General features: G+C 46.1%; 1 protein-coding gene across 10 annotated transcripts in view; it reads left to right on the top strand.

Moving 5' to 3' along the window:
• PDE8B (phosphodiesterase 8B) overlaps positions 1 to 20505 on the top strand; it is a gene marked incomplete at its 5' end in the record, with an annotated part of 177778 nt that extends 157273 nt beyond the window's left edge. For all 10 annotated transcript variants that reach the window (XM_080924913.1, XM_080924918.1, XM_080924914.1 and 7 more), the window contains 8 exons: positions 2215 to 2260; positions 2651 to 2786; positions 3619 to 3817; positions 11190 to 11407; positions 12738 to 12858; positions 16001 to 16168; positions 18758 to 18887; positions 20264 to 20505. In XM_080924913.1, the coding sequence (XP_080781039.1) occupies positions 2215 to 2260; positions 2651 to 2786; positions 3619 to 3817; positions 11190 to 11407; positions 12738 to 12858; positions 16001 to 16168; positions 18758 to 18887; positions 20264 to 20373 (1128 nt within the window). In that variant the 3' untranslated portion in view covers positions 20374 to 20505. The remainder of the gene's footprint in view (positions 1 to 2214; positions 2261 to 2650; positions 2787 to 3618; positions 3818 to 11189; positions 11408 to 12737; positions 12859 to 16000; positions 16169 to 18757; positions 18888 to 20263) is intronic.

Here is a 20505-nt window from a genome sequence, read left to right as displayed (position 1 = left end):
CTGAGCTACAGAGTAAGTCTCCATGAAAGGAAGGAAGGGAGAAAGGGAGGGAGGGGAGGATGGAGGGAGGGAGGAAGGGAGGAGAGGGAAAGGGAGGAAGTTAGGGAGAGAGAGAGAAGGAGGGAGGTATAAAAGGGAAGATATGGAAGGAGGAAGGGAGGGGTACATTTGTATGGAATATGTACATGTATTTGCACTGTTGGCTATTATAAACTGTCCCAACATGTTACACAGAAGGGTGTACATTTATTATAGGCAATTAAGGTTCCATCTTACCGAAGACATTTAAGCTCCCTTGGGTTTACTAGGACAGGATGGCTCTGTAGCTAACCCCCATGAGGACTCTAAGGAACGGTTGTAATGAAAAGGTGTGCCCCTAGATGATAGCTGCTCCCAAACGCCTCCCAACAGGTCTGTCTTTTGAGAAGTTCCCAGGCCAGTTCTATGTCTAATTATACAAAAGCAGAATAGAGCCATTTGGGCTCAAAGCAGGGGAATGCAAGGATCGTGCCTGCCAGTAATCTGAGCCAGGCTTATGGAACCGAGGCCAGTGTCTAAGTCCCACCATGCCCTACTATGCTGTGCTCTTTTGGGCTTTGCGTATCACCATCAGCAAGTGAAGCAGTAAGGCTCAGCTTTCTGCCACGCTTCTCTCCAGAGGCTGAGCCAGGAGAATTCTCTAGGAAAACGCAACACTGTGTTATCCTGGTCTCTGCAGATGTCTTTTTCTAGCCATCCAAAAAGCTGAGCTGACTGGCCACGCAGCCTGTTCTCACCAGCACCTCGAGTTCTTCTGCTATTCCTGGCCCACAGACCGCCACTAGCTGGCCCGTTCCAATGCAGAATTAGCCTCCGTTTCTGAAGAGCAGGAATAAGGGTCACAACCATGGGACTCTGAAACCCAGAACAAGCTGCCACCTCCACCTACCCCATCCCCTCCCCAACGTATCATCTTGGGCTTCTAGGTCCGGAGATGCTGGGAGGTACCATTTAGATGTGGCTCAGGAAAGTGGAGGAAAGACAAAAAATGCACATCTGCTGACTAGTCGTAGCAGCTGTGGCTGGGGTTACTTACTTCATCTGTTTCTAAAGATTAAGATCTTTGCATAAAAATCCAAGGAGTGACTTCAAGAGGGTCCTTTATTAATTAATACCACATTGAACTTTAGCACCTCTTTTCTGGGGATAAGTAACTCCAAGGGACTTTTACACAAAGATTTAAATGACGAGGAGCTCGGGCACAGACTCCGAGGCAAGGAAACAGATCCAAGAACAACTAGTTCAAGCTCACGGGCCAGCAAATGTCAGGGCACTGATATTCTGTCCACTTTTACTCTCATGGTCATGTTCAGGACAAAAGCAGCTTAAGAGGAAGCGTGTCTGTCTACAGTTTCCCAAGTGTCTGTCCATGGTGTGCAGGGAGCAGAGTGACCAGTGACAGGCAAGATTGAATCCCTAAGGTCATGCCCCGTGACCTTCCTTCTCCTGCAGCCAGCCCCTCTTTGCACAATCCTGCTACCTCACAGCAGTTCCTATAGTTTATACCACAAAGTCTACTTCTGAGTATAAACTGTCTATACACTGAGCTGTTGATTAGGTCACAGCCCCCGATCTACTTAGTGCCAGGAAGGCCTCAAAGGCACTTGCACACCGATGGCTCACATAGCTCTCCAGCCGCACAAGTTGACAGTCAAGATTAGCCACCACACCTTCCAATCCTCAGCTCCAGAAAGGCTCCTCTCAAAGCTTAGCAGCTCATGCTCCACAGCAGAACACAGTTAAGGAAAAGTGGCAGTTTTTTCAAAGGACTTTACAAAGTGTCCTCCCCAAATATAGCTTTTGACATTTCACAGTGCACATCTGAGAGCCTTTGGACACATCAGAAACACACAGATAATCTCTGGTGACTGCATTTACGTGGCTTTACAATGGCAGGAAAATGGCTGCCAGTACCGAGCCAACTCACTGCTTAGGTGTGAGGCCTGATAGCGCTCATGACCACTTTCTCTTCACCTCCCCCCCCCCCCTCGGGACTAGCACTGTGGAAAGACGAGCATCCCTCATCTCTTAGCCACCGCTACAATTTCATCTGGAACCTTGTCTTGACCCGGAGTCACAGCTCGGGTTGGCAGGAATCAGCCTCTGGCTGAGGAGAGAGGTTAAGAGAGTGACATGGGTGGGAATCATGTGTCTAACCGCGTGTCTCTCTTCCAGGATGGCTTGAGGAGACTGTCAGGGAACGAGTATGTGTTTACAAAGAGTAAGTGTTCCTGTGTCACTTGTCAACGATAACCCCTCCTCAGCCTGTGCCACCCGCAGGTGGTGAACATTCCACAAGGGCCTTGGCGGTTCTGCCAGCCCGTCTCACGGGTTTATTCCTCTCAATGCTGTACATCTAACGCTAGGCCACTGACTAAATTCATTGCTCAGAACACTGCTAGATAAGGCTCCCAGTCTCCATATGTTTAATCAGACCTTGGAGTTATTTTCCTGTCTATGGTCTTGAGATTTCATAATACAAGAAGAGCCCCAGCGGGACTTTTCCTACCAATGGGAGTTGAGGATTTCGTTGCTCGTGGCAACCCTAAAGCTAATGAAATGCCTAAGACACTGGAGAATCTGCATCTAACTTGCCTCCTCTGCCCCCCAGATGTGCACCACAGTCACAGTCACCTCGCGATGCCCATCACCATCAATGATGTCCCCCCAAGTATCGCCCAGCTCCTTGATAATGAGGAAAGTTGGGACTTCAACATCTTTGAATTGGAAGCTGTTACACATAAAAGGTATGTGACATCACTGGCTGAGAGCTAGGCCATGCTCAAGGTCTCCCTCTCTAGGAACCTGGATGGAATTCCGTGTCCTGAATGTGCTCTTGATGGAGAGGATGTGTCTGTGGGTAAGGTCAAGGGTCAGCACACACTTCCTCATGTCTCCTTCCTTTGTAGCCATGAGCCAGGGATTCTGTTTTCTCATCCCTTCTATCCTACAAAAACGGATTGACAGTCAGGTTCCGGGGTACACATCAGCAACTTGAGAGACTGGGGTAAGAGGGTTGTTTGAGTTCAAGGAATCAAACCTGGGCAAAAAAAAATTATTTTTCTCTGTGTCTCCATTTTCGCCCTCCTTCCTGCCCCCACCCGACACACCTGGGATTTGAGAGCACTGTAGATTTTCTCAGAGTCCACTCTGTGTGCAGGGCAAGGAGTTCCTTTTGTCTTAGGAGAAGAGTTACCTCTTCCTAGGATGTTGGTGTGTGGCATATAAAAGATTCATCTATAAAGAAGCATCACCCTAAGTGAGTGACTGCTGGGACCACCTGAATCATTCAGCTGCCCTTCTTATGGGCACAAAAGATGTGCAGGATGTGTGTGGAAGCAGAGATGGATAGAGGCCAACAGAGATTTTCTGACTTAACGGATAATCTAAAATCAACCTAGACTGACCCACATGAGCCACCTGGCTACAAAGGATGGCCAGTTAAGCAGTCAGTACCAATGTTTCTGTGCTATAAGCATGCTGAATACTAGCACCCACAAAAGTCCCTCTGTTCTCTACCGCCATTAAAGAAAGCATTTCTGGACCACCGATTGAACCCCTGTTTGTTTCCTGTTTTAGGCCACTTGTGTACCTGGGCTTAAAGGTCTTCTCTCGGTTTGGAGTATGTGAATTCTTAAACTGTACTGAAACCACTCTTCGGGCCTGGCTGCAAGTGATTGAAGCCAACTACCATTCCTCCAACGCCTACCATAACTCCACCCACGCTGCCGATGTACTGCACGCCACGGCTTTCTTCCTTGGAAAAGAAAGAGTGAAGGTAGATTTTAGATATCACAATGTAGCTGTCTCCTAGGGTGGAGATCTAAGAACTCAGTCTTTCATTTTCTTTCTGTCTGTCTGTCTTTCTTTCTTTCCTTTCTTTTTTCTTTACTTCCTTTCTTCCTTCCTTCCTTTCTTCCTTCCTTCCTTCCTTCCTTCCTTTCTTTCTTTCTTTCTTGGAAGTAGAGTCACAATACAGAGCTTAATGTAAAGTACACTGTTGCCCCAGCTTAGAGTTAGGTTTCAGTGTCAGAATTTGATCATTTTACAATACTAATGGGAACAACCCAGCTTCCTCCTGCCTGAGGGGCATATGTACATTCGGTGTAGATGTGAGTGTGTGTGTGTGTGTGTGTGTGTGTGTGTGTGTGTGTGTGAGTGTGTGTGTGTATGTGTGTGTGTGTGTGTGTGTGTGTGTCAGTGACTTTTGCCTAACTGTGACTCTTGGCAGTTAGTCTTATGCAGAGCTCAGTGCTGTTGTGACACCCAAGGGTAAGCTGGGAGGTTCCCTTACCCTCCCTTCTCACACACCATCACTTATACATCAAAGCCAGTTTCCGATGGTCTAAACTAAAGCTTAAAATTTAGGACTTTGTCACTCAGAGATACAGCATGTGCCAAGTGACCACAAGCCTCAGATTTTATTCCCAGCACTGCTGCCCCCCACAAAGATGCTCTTAGAAGACATTCTGTGGAGACTGCACACACATAATTCTGTGAATACTGCCACTGGGTGATCCTCTTGGAACAGGGGTAAAGGATTAAGCCCATGGTACTTAAGTGTGTGTGTTTGGGAAGGGGGAACAAAAATGGGTAGAGGGGCCTTAGATTTGCTAAAAATTCATTCTGGCAGTTTTACAAGACACCAGAGGGTGTAGTCCAGGATAATGCTTTTGTAGATAAAGAACATCTGATCACCATACCAGTCTGTGTGCTGTAGTGAGCGTCTCTCTGAGCCACACAGCTCTGAATCTTGGCTCTGGTCCTAACACGGGAGAGGAGACAGCAGAAGCCTCGTGGCTGGCAGGGAAGAGCACCTGGGCCTTAGCATCAGACCAGACTGATTTCTCAGCAGCAGTTTGCAGCTAAAGTGACGTCCATTAACAGACCGTCTCCAAGAAAAACCAGACAAGGTGTGCTACAACCTAGAGATCCCGACGCCATCTTCTCCCTGCCTCTCTCTCCTCTAAATTGGGGTTTTTCCTCAGAGACTCACTAGTGCACTGGGTCTGAAATCCTCAAGCAGCCTTAGAAGCAAGGTTCTGACTAATTGTAACCCACTTACAATTCAAAATATGTCTTCTGACTCCAGCAGTTCCTGCCAGGAATTCAGAATGTTCAGCCAGCAAAGAACCTGGAAGACTTGGGCTGTCTGGGGTCAAGTTCAGCCCAAATTCTCTGGCCAGTCAGTCCACCATGACACTTACAGTGGGAATCACTGCTGGGGGTCCTTTCCCTTCAACCTCCTGCCCTGATGAAGTCAGTTGGGAAAATGTGTCCTTACCTCTTGTTCGAATCATAGGCTCCTCTACTTTCTTAGGGATGATAAGGCTCACATAGACTCTGTGGGTTCTGGAAATTGATGCCTCCTGCATGCTAAGTGCACATCCCACACTCACTCCCATGCCCAACGCCAAGGCTCTGTTTACATTTTAGGAAAATGTATTCTCTAAAACAATGTGATCCAATACACTTTGCTTATATTTGTTTCTCTTGCCCAACTCCTTCCATACCCTCTCCCACTTCCTATCTATCCGACTTCATGTTCTTTCTCTCTTACAGACAAAACAACAGCAGAACATGGAATCCAATTTTTGTTGGCCGGCTACTTCCAACCACGGCCTGCCCCAGAGTATGACTGATGTACTCATTCCCAATCCGTTGGAGAAAATAATTTTTCCTTTCTTGGCAGCTATCAGTTGTGAATACCTTCCTAGGAAAGGGAGAGACTTTGTGTCCACTACCACCCTGTGCTGGGATTGTGTCTGCCTTGAGCCGGTCTTGTATAAGCTGTCGCAGTTTCTGAGTTCCTGTGTGCATCTTTCCTCTTGTGTCTGGAAAACATCCTTTCCTTAAAGGTGTCTACCACCTCCAACTCTTCAGATCTCTCTACTTCCTTTTCAGTATACACTTCAGAGTCTTGAGTGTGTGTGTGTGTGTGTGTGTGTGTGTGTGTGTGTGTGTGTGTGTGTGTGATACAGAAATCAGAAATCTCATTTAGGGCTGAGTGCTACAAAGTCTCCCACTCTCTGTACATTGTGTAGTTGTAGATATCTCTGTTAACTACCATCTTCTGCAAGAACAACTCTCTGATAGAAGATGAACTGATCTACGGGTATAGCAATGCATCCTCGGGAATTATTTTATTGCTATGCTCCTTTAGCAGAATAATAGTAGTAGGCTTCCCCTCAGAGCATATGAGCCATCTAGTCCCAGGTTCTCAGCCTCTTCAACAGTGTCGCATCCGCATCCCATCTTATGAATAGAACAATAAAAAGTGGTTCGTTATTCTCACAGCAAGTGCCACTATTGTACCAGTGGGCAAATCTTGCCAGGAAGGACCACTCTTGTTCACAGCATTCCTAGTCGGTAACATTGATGATTGCTTTCCTCCTAACCCCTAATGAAACACGCATATATAATGCAAGAGGAAATATGTAGTGCTCATCTTTCTGGGTATGATGTTTCTAGTTTCTTCTATTTGGGGCAAGATGAAATATCAAAGTAGTTTTACTTTGCATTTCCCTGACAGGTAAGGGCATTGAAAATTAAAAAATAATAAAGTGTTTCTGAGTTATTTGTGATTCACATTTTAAAGAATTAAATGCTTAGCTCTGCCCTGGTTGGGTTTTGTCAACTTGACATAAACCTAGACATCTCTGGGAAGAAGGAATCTTAATTGAGAACATGATGTCATTAGATTGCCTGCTTGAGGTCTGTGGTGCATTTTCTTGATTAAATGAAGGCAGGCCCGTTCCACAGGAGGCAGTGCCACCCCTGGATAGGTGGTCATAGCTTATATAAGAAAACATGCTGAGCCAGCCAAGGAGAGGAAGCCAGTAAACTGTGCCCCTTCCTCCATGGCCTGTGTTCCAGTTCCTGCCCCGACTTCCCTTGTGACAGAAAGTAAGTTGAGAGTTACAAAGTCAATGCTTTCCTCTCCCAGGTTTGGTCAGTGTTTTATTACAGTAGTGAAAATTCTGTAGCACAGAAGTTCCATGCTAAATATTAAAACTTAGGTTGTTTTCGAGTTTGTTTAGTTTTTTGTGTATTCTTGATGCTTTCAGATGTATAATTAATAGTTTCTTTTCCATTGTGTACTCTGCCTCTTCAAATGGTGGTGTTTTTTCCCCATACAGAAGCTTCGTGAGGTTCTATTCATGAATTTTTGGTCTTAATGCCTATCATATCAGAGCCCTGTTCAGAAAGTCCTTTCCTGTATTAATGAGTTTAAGCTAGTTCCTATTTCTCTTCTATCAGACTTGAGGGTTCAGGTCTCATTTTGGGGTCCTTGGTCCACTTGGAGTTGAGTTCTAGGCAGAGGGTGAGGTGCAGGTCTCTTTGCATTCTTCTGAATGCAGTCATGCAGTCATATGTTGGAGATAGTATCTTTTCTCAAGTGTGGATGTCTGGTGTTCATAGACATGTTACTATGTTACCATAGTTCTGTAATACAGCTAATCAAACCAGGAATGTTGAGATTGCCAACATTTCTTTTATTGTTTAGGGTTGTGTTACTGTCCTGGGATTTTTGTGTTTCCACTTGAAGCATAAAATAATATTTTCAATTCTATAGATAATTATGTTGGGATGTTAATGAGGATTGCACTGTCTCTTTCAGTTGCTTTTGATAGGATAGTCATTTCACAACATTAATTCTACCAATCGACCAGCATGGAAGACGTTCCATCTTCTGGCATCTTCAGTGTCTTTCCTCAACATCTTACCACTTTTATTACACAAGTCTTTCACGTGCTTGGTAAAAGTTAACTCACATTGAAAGGTTTTGTTTCCCACATTTCTTTTTTTTTTTTTTTTATTAATTTTTATGTAAATGAAGTACACTGTAGCTATCTTCGGACACACCAGAAGAGGGCATCAGGTCCCATTACAGATGGTTGTGAGCCACCATGTGGCTGCTGGGGTTTGAACTCGGGACCTCTGGTAAAGCAGGTTTCCCACATTTCTTACCTCAGAGTGTTTGGCATTTGTATATTGGAAACCTTCTGATTTGTGTGTTAATTTTATATCCAACTATTTTGGCCAGTGTTTTATCAGCTGTAGAAGCTGCCCGGCAGTTTTTAGGGTCTTCTATGTATTACAACCATACCACCTGCAAAAACTAGGATTCTCTCGTGTCTTCCTTTTCTGTTGGTATCCCCTTGGTTTCCTCCAGTTGCCGTACAGCTCTAGCTAAGAGTTCAAGCACTATATTGAACAGGTGTAGACATCCATGTCTTGCTTGTGATTTTTGTGCAAATGCTTTGAATTTCAATCCATTTATAATGATGTTGGCTGTGGATTGTTGTAAATTGCCTTTATTTATTGAGATATGTCCCTCATATTGTGACTCTCTCCAAGACTTTTATCATGAGGAATGTTGGGTTCTGTCAAAGGACTTTTCTGAACCCATTGAGATGACTGTGTGGTTTCTGTGCTTTAGTCTATTTATGTCATGGACTATGTTTGCTTGCTTCCATGTGTATCCCTGAGATAACGCTAACTTGATTATGTGGATAGTCTTTTTAGTGAGTTCTTGGATTTGATTTGCAATTATATTATGAAGATTTTTTTGGATCTATGATCCTAAGGGATATTGGTCTATAATTTTCTTTTTTTGTTGAGTCTTTGTGTGGTTTAGGTATTCAGAGTAACAGTGCTTTATGAAAAGAACAGGGGGATACCCCTTTGGTCTCTGTTTTGCAGAATAACTTGAGCAGAAGACATGGCGGCACTTCACTGAGGGTCTCTTTAGTTAGAGGAGTTTGGATTACTGTTTCTCACGCATCTTTCAAAATTATTTGCTTCATCTCCACTTAACTTTGCTTGGATATGTTAAGAAACTCATCCATTTCTTTTAGGTTTTCTGATTTGAGAGAATACCTATTTTTTTAAAGTATGTTCTTATGATTCTTTGAATTTCCCCTTTTTATCTCCAAATTTATAAAATTGGATGCCTTTTTTCTTTCTTTCTTTTTGTTAATGTAACTAATATTCTGTCAATCTTGATTTGTTTTTTTTTTTCAAAGACTCGACTCTTTGTTTCACTGATTGTGTGTGTGTTTTGTTTGTTTCTATTTCATGGATTTAAACCCTGGATTTTCTTCCCATGTGTTTTTTCAGTGTTGTTTGTTTAGTTTCCCTAGGTCTTTCAAGTGCATCATCAAGTTATTAGTATGAGACCTCGCTGGGTTGTTTTTAAACATAGCATGCTATGTGCTTTCCTTTAGAACTGCCTTCATCACACCCCATACATTCCCTATGTTGTTCCCATTTTCCATTCTGTCCCAAACATTTTACATTTTCTTGACTTCAGCCTCGACCCAGCATTTACTTGGTATCATGTCACTTAATTTTCATGAATATGACTTTCTGCTGTTTTCATATAGGGTGCTTAAGATTGTTGTTTTCCTCTGTGCATTAAGACTTGCCTTGTGTCCTAATACATGGTCACTTTTGCAGAAATCTCCATGGGATACTGAGAAAAGTGTGTTCTTCATTACCTGGGTAGAATGTTCCAAGGTGTTAGGTAGCTCCAGTGATTTATGGTGTTACTTGATCCCAGAGTCTATTAGTTTTTGTCTGGATGAGAACATAGGTACTGAGGCCACCCCCTGGCAGTCTGTTGGCATCAATATGTGACTTTAGATGCCATAGTGTTTCTTTTATGAAATTGGGTCCCCTTGAGTTTGAAGTACCAATATTTAGAATTATGGTATCTTCTTGGTGGATTTTTTTCTTTAATAAGTGAGTCTTTCCTTATCTCTTCTGATTAGTTTTGAAGCCTCTTTTGTCAGGTATTAGCGTAAGTGTTAAGATTCTGAATGTTACCATTATAAACTGTCCTTGGCCTCAGCCTAGCCAGAGACTGTGTGCCAGTGTGGCCAGAGCCCTGCATGTGGCTACAGACCACATGCTCCGGCTGCTCTCACCTCGCTCCTGAAACCTGTAGCAAGCAGATAGGCCTGGGCAGCCAACACTGTGCTTTTTATCTAGACCAAGGTGACTATCTAAATAAGGAAGGGCTGAAAGGACTGAATTTAGGCTGAAGCTATGCTTTGTCCAGATCAATTTCTCCTCATAAAGAAAAGAATAATGCAGGAGTCTGTGTTCAAAGACTTAGATTTTTTAACTAGCTGCAGGTTCTCTCTCTCTCTCTCTCTCTCTCTCTCTCTCTCTCTCTCTCTCTCTCTCTCTCTCTCTTTCTCTCTCTCCCTCTCTCCCTCCCTCCCTCCCTCCTTCCCTTACCCCCCTCTCTTTCTCCTTAACCATACACAGTGCTGGCCCTCTATCTCACTAGCTATAAGGCAAGTGTTCAGAAGCTATATGTGATGGGCTTTGTCTGCATTTCACAGATGCAGAGCACTCCCATCACCACATGATGGTCAGTGGTCAGTGCTGCCCTGCTCTGCCCAGCCCTTTGGTTACACTCTTGGGATGTTGGGACTCTCAGAATCTAATCTCGCCCATTGGTATCATTGCTTCGGCTCTGCCACTATGCACAATAGTTGACACCTTTAGGCATCTGACATGGAATGAATTCATAATACAGTGTCTTACATAACACCCATTTGCCAGCTTTCTACTAACAAGCTAAGAAGGATGCTTGCTGCCTTTGAGCTTAGTATTAGCATAGTGCAGCTCTAGTGAGTTTCTCCAAGCCTTTGCTGCCTGCTAGCCCAGCCCCTGCGTTTCTCGATAAACCTTTCCACTTCAATCCTGCCTCGCTACCAGGTTCCAGTTATTGCCCCAGCCATCCTATGAGCTATCTGTGCTGTTCACAATAAGCCCTCCAAGATGGCTGCAGAAGCTGATGAGTAAGGACTATCTGTGATGCTGGCAACTTTCATCATGGCAGAGTCATAACAGCAATTCCAAAGACCAGCTTGGCTTCTTTTTCAAAGAACCGTTAAATGGCTCTAGATAGTTCCGTTAGTACAGGTCTAGCGGTTTCTATGTTTTCAAGAGCACACACCGCACAGGATGGTAGCACTGTGTGCCCAAGACCATCCTTCCGCTAAGGCTAGCAGGAAACTGAAGGGACATTCTGAAGGTTCTAGCCCCAAGTCCTTCTCTTTCCAAGAGACAGAGATAGATGTTGGTCTCTGGAATCATGTGGGTAATGATGAATATTCCCCCTCTTACCCCAGGGAAGCCTGGATCAGCTAGATGAGGTAGCTGCTCTGATTGCCGCCACGGTCCACGATGTGGATCACCCCGGAAGAACCAACTCCTTCTTGTGCAACGCGGGCAGCGAGCTTGCTGTACTCTACAATGACACCGCGGTCTTGGAGAGTCACCACACAGCCCTGGCCTTCCAGCTCACCGTCAAGGACACCAAGTGCAACATTTTCAAGAATATTGACAGGTTTGTCGTGATTGGGCTCCTGGGCTTAGGTCTGTGAGGCTAGAAAAGAAACCGAATTTTTCTCTGGATAGATGGGGCTGAAACAGTGGCTCTCCACTACATCAAATTATAAGTCAGCTTTGCCCATCTGAACTTAGTTTTACTTTTCAGACATGCCTTTCAGTAAGTCCATGAAAAGAAATGTTTGCTAGGCACTGAAAAGCACTGCCTAAATGTTGGCAGCCTCGCTAACAAGTCTATCAGATATTTTTTATCTTCCCAGGAGGGTATTCCTTCCCTCACCCCCTCCACCCCACTCCCATTCCCCTTGTGGCTCAAAGACAATGCATAATCCTGCATCTCCAGCTGTGTTTGGTCCCAGTGAGGAAGCTGGGAGTGGGGCGGGTTTCCCTCTCATGCAGAGAGAGATGCTCTCACATCTGCAGACAGCACCTTGATGTGGGGTGGAACAATTCTTACCCACCAGCAACTGTGTGGTCTGGCTATGACTAGTTCCTGGTACTGCATCAGCCAGCTGCTGAGCAGAGTCCCGGGCAAAGGCCTGGTGGTCACTTGGGCCTCATGACATTGTCTACATGCCCTCCAAGATGGCTGCAGAAGCTGATGAGTAAGGACTATCTGTGATGCTGGCAACTTTCATCATGGCAGAGTCATAACAGCAATACTGACGAGTTTAGGCTCTAGAAAAATCTATACAGTTATGGAGAGTGGTTGTGCTAATTCGGACTTAAGTTCTATCGTATCAAGGACCTGTAGAAAAAGAATTCTTTCCAGGAGCTGGTTTGCTTAGCTCCTCACTCGGCCTCTTAAAGTGAATAAAGGACACAGGAGTTTTCTGACAACCTTGCACTGTTGTTCTAACCTCAGCAGCATCTGTCAATTACAAACTAGAGAATTACATAAAAGGAAAAATCTTCCTCAAAACCATCGGAAGAGACTGTAGCAGTTCTCTCCGGAAGAAACCAGTTGGCACGGAGCATAGTCCAACCTCTTCAGCCTGCCGTTTTGGTCTGTTCCTTCCTTCCACTTCCTTGTCCTGGTGTTTTCAAAGGAAGGGGCGGGAACTACTGTTCAGAACAACTGCCCATCACATGACATGTACTTTTTTTTTTCCCTCTTACCCCTGCTGCGCAGAAGAGTCAGCTCTCACTAGAGAACATGGAATGGCACCAACATGGGCTTATGGGGTGGGAGGTGAGCAGATGGGGGTCTGGGGTCAGCGGTCACTGGACTCTGACCCAGCTCAGTCCCAGGCTGTGGCGGGGCACAGCAGCAGGACAGTTCTGATTTAGGGTATGGTATGACCACGGAACTTCATCTTCTTCTCCAGGAGCCACTATCGGACGCTGCGCCAGGCTATCATTGACATGGTTTTGGCCACGGAGATGACAAAACACTTTGAACACGTGAATAAATTCGTGAACAGCATCAACAAGCCACTGGCAGCCGAGGTGAGGGCTTCTATGCAGTGAGACAGTGCAGTGTGCTTCCGTGAGGGCTCCTATACAGTGAGACAGTGCAGTGTGCTTCCGTGAGAGCTCCTATGCAGTGAGACAGTGCAGTGTGCTTCCGTGAGGGCTCCTATACAGTGAGACAGTGCAGTGTGCTTCCGTGAGGGCTCCTGTGCAGTGAGACAGTGCAGTGTGCTTCCGTGAGGGCTCCTATGCAGTGAGACAGTGCAGTGTGCTTCCGTGAGGGCTTCTATGCAGTGACACAGTGCAGTGTGCTTCCGTGAGGGCTTGACAGTGCAGTGTGCTTCCGTGAGGGCTCCTATGCAGTGAGACAGTGCAGTGTGCTTCCGTGAGGGCTCCTGTGCAGTGAGACAGTGCAGTGTGCTTCCGTGAGGGCTCCTATGCAGTGAGACAGTGCAGTGTGCTTCCGTGAGGGCTCCTATGCAGTGAGACAGTGCAGTGTGCTTCTGTGAGGGCTCCTATGCAGTGAGACAGTGCAGTGTGCTTCCGTGAGGGCTCCTATGCAGTGAGACAGTGCAGTGTGCTTCCGTGAGGGCTCCTATGCAGTGAGACAGTGCAGTGTGCTTCCGTGAGGGCTCCTATACAGTGAGACAGTGCAGTGTGCTTCCGTGAGGGCTCCTATGCAGTGAGACAGTGCAGTGTGCTTCCGTGAGAGCTCCTATGCAGTGAGACAGTGCAGTGTGCTTCCGTGAGGGCTCCTGTGCAGTAAGACAGTGCAGTGTGCTTCCGTGAGGGCTCCTATGCAGTGAGACAGTGCAGTGTGCTTCCGTGAGGGCTCCTATGCAGTGACACAGTGCAGTGTGCTTCCGTGAGGGCAGAGGTAAGCAAGCGGGCCTGTGCATTGAGATACTGGCGCGTCTTTCTCTGAGAGCCTGCCAGGGCACCAAAGCATTGCCTCCCTCTCCCATGCAAGGTGATTATCAGCTTGGAGTTGGGTAAGAGCTTGGGGATGAGAACAGACGGACAGCTGTCACGGCAACTCCTCAGGCAGGCCCTGAGACACAGAGATAGACTGAGGAGCCCACAGGGGAGCAGAATGAATGGGACGGCAGGAAGTCCCACCCTCCTTCAGTTCTGTTCCGTGGGCCCATAGGATCTCAAAGTTAGGAAATGCTTTACAGAATCATACCTTTACCAGCATCCTCACAGTGAACAAGTATATTAGTTTTTTTTCTGTTGCTGTGGTAAAATAGCCTCATGAGAAGGGAGTTGGGGAAAAAAGGTTTATTTGTTCTCAGGCTTTCCTGGAGGGAAGTTAAGCCAAGAACTCAAAGAAGGAGCATGAAGACAGAGATGTTGATACTTCATGCAGCATTAATTCTGACCAGGGGACTTACTCCCAGCTAAGGAAGCATGGCAGACACCATGGAAGGAGGAAGGAAGCTCACTGACACATTCACCAGTTCATACTTAGTGAATTGTCTTAAAGATCAGAACCACTTGCCTGGGAATGGTGACACCCACAGTAGGCTGACAGTCCCACAACAATTAGCAATCAAGACAATCCCCCAGAGCCAGGCCTATAGGCGGATCTGTGACCTGGGCAATCCTTCAATTAAGAATCCCTTCTTGGAAGACCATATGCCAAGTTAACGATTAAAGCTAATTTTGTGACTAGAAAACAGAAATGTAAGCTTGTTCTTTTTATACATGTTCTCTCTCCCTCTCCCACCAAAACAAAAACAAGAAGAAACAAACTAACATGAAAAATCTGTAGAGAAGTGTGGAGGACCTGAAAAAAAAACAAACAAACCAAAACAAAAAGCATGATTGAAATATATAAAATGTTTTTTCTTAAATAAAAATATTAAAAAGAGAGAAACTTACCATGAACCTGCTTTATGCGCCTTACAATTCTGGACTTTAGAAATGAAACATAATGTTCATTCTTTACTGGCATGAAATTAACTACCCTCAGAAACCATAAAAGTGGTCCATAGTTCCTCAAAAGCCTGTTTCCAGTCCTCGAAAAAGTAGAATAAATATTTTAAAGGTAACTTGATGATCAATAAGGATGATGTCTGTAGAACCTGTCACATGACCAACCTAGGGAGAGGAAGAGTGCTCACCCCATCTGTGTTGAACCTCATCTCCCATGGACTCCATCACACAATGACGGGGCTTTCCTTCTGACAGAGGGCAGAGGGGAAAAAGTACCTTGATGTTCTGAACAGAAAACTATATAGAGTGACTGAATTTGGAATCGAGATGGTCACCTCTCCATGCCTCCAATTCTGTTTAAGATTTACTGCCTGCCACATCATCTGCAGTAAACAAAACCTTCTCGGGGTATCGGGAAAACAGCTTTTAGAACAGTCTTCCCTTCAGGGGTCCAACAAAGAGGACCAGCCTCAAAACAAAATCCTACTAAGCATCATGCTGTCTGTCAGCTTGGCCGAGCTCTGGAGAGCTAATCAACTGCTTCATACAAACCGATGGTGCCTTTTGGAGTGAATAGTTTTCAGGCTCTGTGAAATTGGCCTGTGAATGCATATTCCCACCTCTTCATAGACCTGGTTCTATGCCCCTGGCCACTGGCATGCCCCCAGTAGGTATGAATTACCGCATAATCAAGTCTTTAGAGGCTGCCAAACACACACTCTCTTCCATTTTGGTCCAAATGTGCATGCTCCACACTTCACACTAATTATCTCTCAGAGAGAACCAGTCAGGAAACACTCAGGGATATATATATATACATGCCTTGGGATGTGGGGTGGGTAAGCAGTGAGTAGAATCAAGTTAAATGAAGACGTCATTGAAGAGTCACAATTTCTCAACTTTTGATGGATTAAAATAACCGAAAAGTTGTGTTTTCATACATTTCTGAAGAGTCAGGGGAGAGGGAGAGTGGGAGAGCACCCCCTTTTAAGGTGACCTCCTCAACTGCTCAGAACAAATGCTGCCTGTAGCTGTTATGCTAAGTCAGTGGATGGGTGATGATGGAGGAGTTTGCCTTTCCAATTCTATACTACACTGATGGTTTTAAAGACGAAGCTAGCATGTGCTATATGGATGTAGGACTCCAACAGTTCCCACTGCTAAGTCCCCGACAAACCTGTTTGCCTGGTGAGTTAGCCTCAGTTGGTTTCTCCAGACCTGATCTGATCATCTTTTCCAGAGTGAGGGCAGCGATTGTGAATGCAACCATACCGGGAAGAACTTTCCTGAGAACCAAATCCTCATCAAGCGCATGATGATTAAGTGTGCTGACGTGGCCAACCCATGCCGTCCCTTGGACCTGTGCATTGAATGGGCTGGCAGGATCTCCGAGGAGTACTTTGCCCAGGTGTGCTACCATGTGGGAAATGTAACTTCTCCTCTAGGGACAGGCCTTAGGCCACAGAACTCTGTGGGTTCCACAGCTAGGGAACTTCTCTTCTTTGGAAGGCCACCCTCAGCCCGCACTGGAGACTTGTGGTTCTCTCAAGAGACAGGCCAGTGTGCTAGTCACTGACTGAAACCCTCTGGGGCTAGAGGGAATTCTGTAATTGTCGGACCCCGGACTTTCCTAAGAGCTGAGAAATTGTGTATTCAGTATGATATTACTGTCTTCCTGGTGCATTATAGGAGGCACATCCTGTTCATGGCCACTTGGTTTACTCAGGGATAGTAATAGACACAGGAAGGCCCAACCTTGGTTCAAAGGGATGGGTATCTAGAGAGACAGCTCAGTGGGTAAGAGCACTTGCTATACAAATATGAAGACTTAAGTTAGAATCTTAGCACCTGTGTTAAGAATCAGGGCATGGCCATGTGGAGCACCTTTGACCCCAGCACTGCAGGGACAGAGACAGGACTGTTGGGGTTCAATAGGTTCCAGCCCACTTTAGGTTTAGAAAGACCTTGTCTCAAAGGAATAGGGCAAAAAGTCATAGGGCAGGTAACCTGACATCCTCCATCCTTTGCACATGTGCACCCAAACATATATATACACACAGGCCACATGCAACACTCACATATATACATGCATGCATATATACATACATACACATACCAAAAACTAGTTTTAAAAAAGTGCCCCTAAGAATATATCTGTGTTAGATTTCCATGGGAATTTAGATTTTTTTTTTCCTAGACAAAGGGGAAAGAGACCTTAAGGGTGATATTAGAGTTCTATTTTTGAAGGATTTAAAAATGTGAAAACAGGATTAAAAAGAGAAAAGTCTGGAAGACAGTAAACTGCTAGATATCTTTTGAAATAGCATCCCATTTCAAACAAAAACCTTAAAGCCTAGTGTTTATATGTATTGCAGAAGGCAGGCAGCTAGCAGCAGTAAGTGATGCATGGTGGGTAATCTGCTCCCTGGCTGGAGTGCAGAGCTGAGGCCAGCTGAAGAAGGGTAGAGCAGGGCTGGCTAGGAAGGAGCCTCTGAACTCTAGAGAAGTAAGCCAGGCAGTTCTGAGCTTGCCCATGTCAGGGATGGGGAGGTGAGGCTGGAGCAACAGAGGAAGTCACGAGGATGAGGGTATGGACCAAATCCCTCCAAGAACATCAGTGGATATTTTAAGGCTACTTGACCGATCAACTGGGTGTGCTGAGCCTGAAGTCATTAATGGGTTTCCTGGGACCCACATGGAAAGGACTTGATGCTTACTCCTCATTCCAGACACTGGGAGAAGGCCCCACTGTTAAGTTCTCTGACCGAAACTTCCAACTCAGGGGTCCTGTCTCTCCCAAGAGTATAGTGACAATGCAGTGTGGCCTGAAAAACAGGTTGCAGACATTATCAGGGAATGTGGATGTCTTAGTTAGTTGCTATGAACAGACACCATGTCCAAGGCAACTTTTTTATAAGGACAATATTTGATTGGGGCTGATCTACAGGTCTAGAGGTTCAGTCCATTGTCATCGAGGCAGGAGCATGACAGTGTGCAGGCTGGCACGGTGCAGGCGGAGCTGAGAGTTCCTCATCTTCTCTCCAGGAGTAGACTGGCTTCCAGGTAGCTAGTAGGAGGGTCTTAAAGCCACATCCATAATGGCCACACCTCCAAATAGCGCCACTCCCTGAGCCAGACATATTCAAACCACCACAGTGGACCTCACTCTTCAGCTTTAAGAGTACAGACACCCTGCAACATGTGGGATACTCAGGTGTCCACACACCTTGATAGCAGCGTGTTAACACTCCCTGAGGAAAAGCAGCACATTCACCTCACAGCTCAACTGCTCCCATGCTAGTCCCAGAGGCACTCTGATGATGAGTTCTGCGCTCGCCATCCTGTCCTGGGGAGTAGTCAATGGACATACCCTGAGAGGTTAAGATCTTTTTTTTAACAAAGGTCATTCTCGCTGCTGCACATACATCATTCTTAAGTGAAAACAGTCACTAACAACCAGCAAAAGGGAAACAAACAAACACATGTGGCATGCAGCCAGGGATACAGTGGCCACTGCTCTTGTGTGGCCTGCAGCCTCCATTCCATGGGCTATCGGCAGTTTGGCCTGTGCTGCAAATGTCAGAGGCAGTAGGTGGCAGGGGTGTAGATCTGACCTTACAAAAGTAGAAACGAATCACAGGAAAAGGGGCCAAGTTCCACTAGGCCAGTGCTTCAGGGAGAGCTGTGGAATAGCCCAGAAGGAGAAATTAGGGCTGGCGATGCTGCAGCTCTTTGGAAAACCCTGTTCTAGCATCCCTTAGGTACTGGGTTCAAGAGAGTAGAGGAGAAAGGGGAGGGAGAGAGGGATCTGAGAAAGAGGAGACCTGAACACAGTCACTGGGTCACCTCAGGAAACTGCTCAACCTTTCTGCGCTCTGGGCTTCTTCTGAGAAGCATGCAGTTACTGTGAAGGCTTCTCGCATGCCCACAGTTGTTACCGAGAGGGGTTCCCATGTGCCAACAGCTCAGTGCACTGGTGTGGTTTTTTTCCTCACAGACTGACGAAGAGAAGAGGCAAGGGCTGCCTGTGGTGATGCCAGTGTTTGACCGCAATACCTGCAGCATCCCCAAGTCCCAGATCTCCTTCATCGACTACTTCATAACAGACATGTTTGATGCCTGGGATGGTACGTCAGTTGCTATTTTATCACCCACAAAGGATATTTTGTTATGCTTCATGAGATCGCCTTTAGTGGTGCAGGCTGGGCCTAAAGGTAAACGAAATGCTAAAGTGTATACGTGTGTCTCCCGACTCTCCTGGATTGTAACTTCGGCTGATACAATCCATGGGGGCGAGTGGGCAGTTCAGAAGCTCTATGCGGATGGTAAGGTGAAAGACCACACTGGGACCAGCTGTCAGTAGGCAGATCAACTTCACTTGGGGTGATTGAAGGCTTATAAAGTTTTGAGGAACTGAGGGTAGGGACATCCAGGATGGGCAAAGGTCATTGGATAGGGGTCTTAGGGTACCTGGAAGGCCTTGTCAGCATCGAGAAGCATTTCAGGAATCTCGGGTGCTAGTTGAACACAAAGGAGATTGATCCTGTAATCAAACTGAGGCTGTGTGACGTTCCTCAGGTAGGGGGTTGTGAATTCCTCAGATAAGGTCAGAGAAGGAGAAGACCTGCTAATAAAAAGAGTCTCCCATAATGCACTGAGCCCAGAGGCTATCCAGTCACAGTGGCCTTCTTAGACCTTAATTAGCAGAGTTTCCCCGCATATAAGCAGGTGCGTCCCAGTGACTGGCGCAGTCTTGAGAGAGTCACCTGGATGAATTAGGCTTTGATTTTCAAAGGCCACAGTTCCAAAGTGTGCAGCTGATTTACTCTCGCACTGGGAGACATTCACCTAAGCAGAAATGCATCTCATTCTCTGTGAGTTAAGTAAAAACTCTATATTTCAGCAACTAATACATTTGGGCTAGGGGTGTAGTTCATAGCTCAGAGTGGCGGGCCACTTGTCTAGAGCACAAGGCCCTGGGTTCAACTCCTAACACTACAATGAATGGATGGATGGATGGATGGATGGATGGATGCATGGATGGATGAAAAAGGAAGGAAAGACAGACAGGCAGACTACTGGACACTAAACTCGTGTTTACTGACTTGCCCTCATGCCTACATTTACCTGCAGCCCACGCACTGATCTTGGGACGTTTGTCCTCTGGTCTTTTTGTGGGGACACACATGCAGGCAGACATCAGCCATCCTCCAGCTGTTCTTGACTGTGTACAGCATCTCTCACGGGCCTGGACTTCACATTCGGGTCAGGCTGGCTAGTGAGCCCCAGGCACACACCAGTCTCTGCCCCTAGAGCTGGGATTACAAGCACACATACCAGGGCAGGCTTTTGAACCTGGTCGGGGGACTGAACTCAGGTCCTCACAACTGCATGGCAAGCCAGTTACTGACCCTCTTCTCGACTTCTGATCCCTAAGACCAAGCATAATAGAGGCTTGTGAGTTTAATGGTCTCTTCTGATGGCTTTAATGTCACCCTTGCAGCCTTTGCACACCTGCCCGCCCTGATGCAGCACCTGGCCGATAACTATAAACATTGGAAGACACTGGATGACCTCAAGTGCAAAAGTCTGAGACTTCCATCTGACAGCTAAAGCCAAGCCAGAGGAGGGGACACTCTGACCTACAGGGGACACTGTGAATCACGGCGTAGTACAAGCAAGAGGGTTTCCTTTACAACGGAAATGACAGGTGGACTGTTTCATATCGGACCCGAATCCTGCACG

Source organism: Micromys minutus (genome assembly GCF_963924665.1).
Source record: "Micromys minutus genome assembly, chromosome: 11".
Taxonomy (NCBI): Eukaryota; Metazoa; Chordata; class Mammalia; order Rodentia; family Muridae; genus Micromys; species Micromys minutus.
The sequence above is the reverse complement of the archived record's forward strand: the minus strand, read 5'-3'. Positions and strand labels throughout refer to the sequence as shown.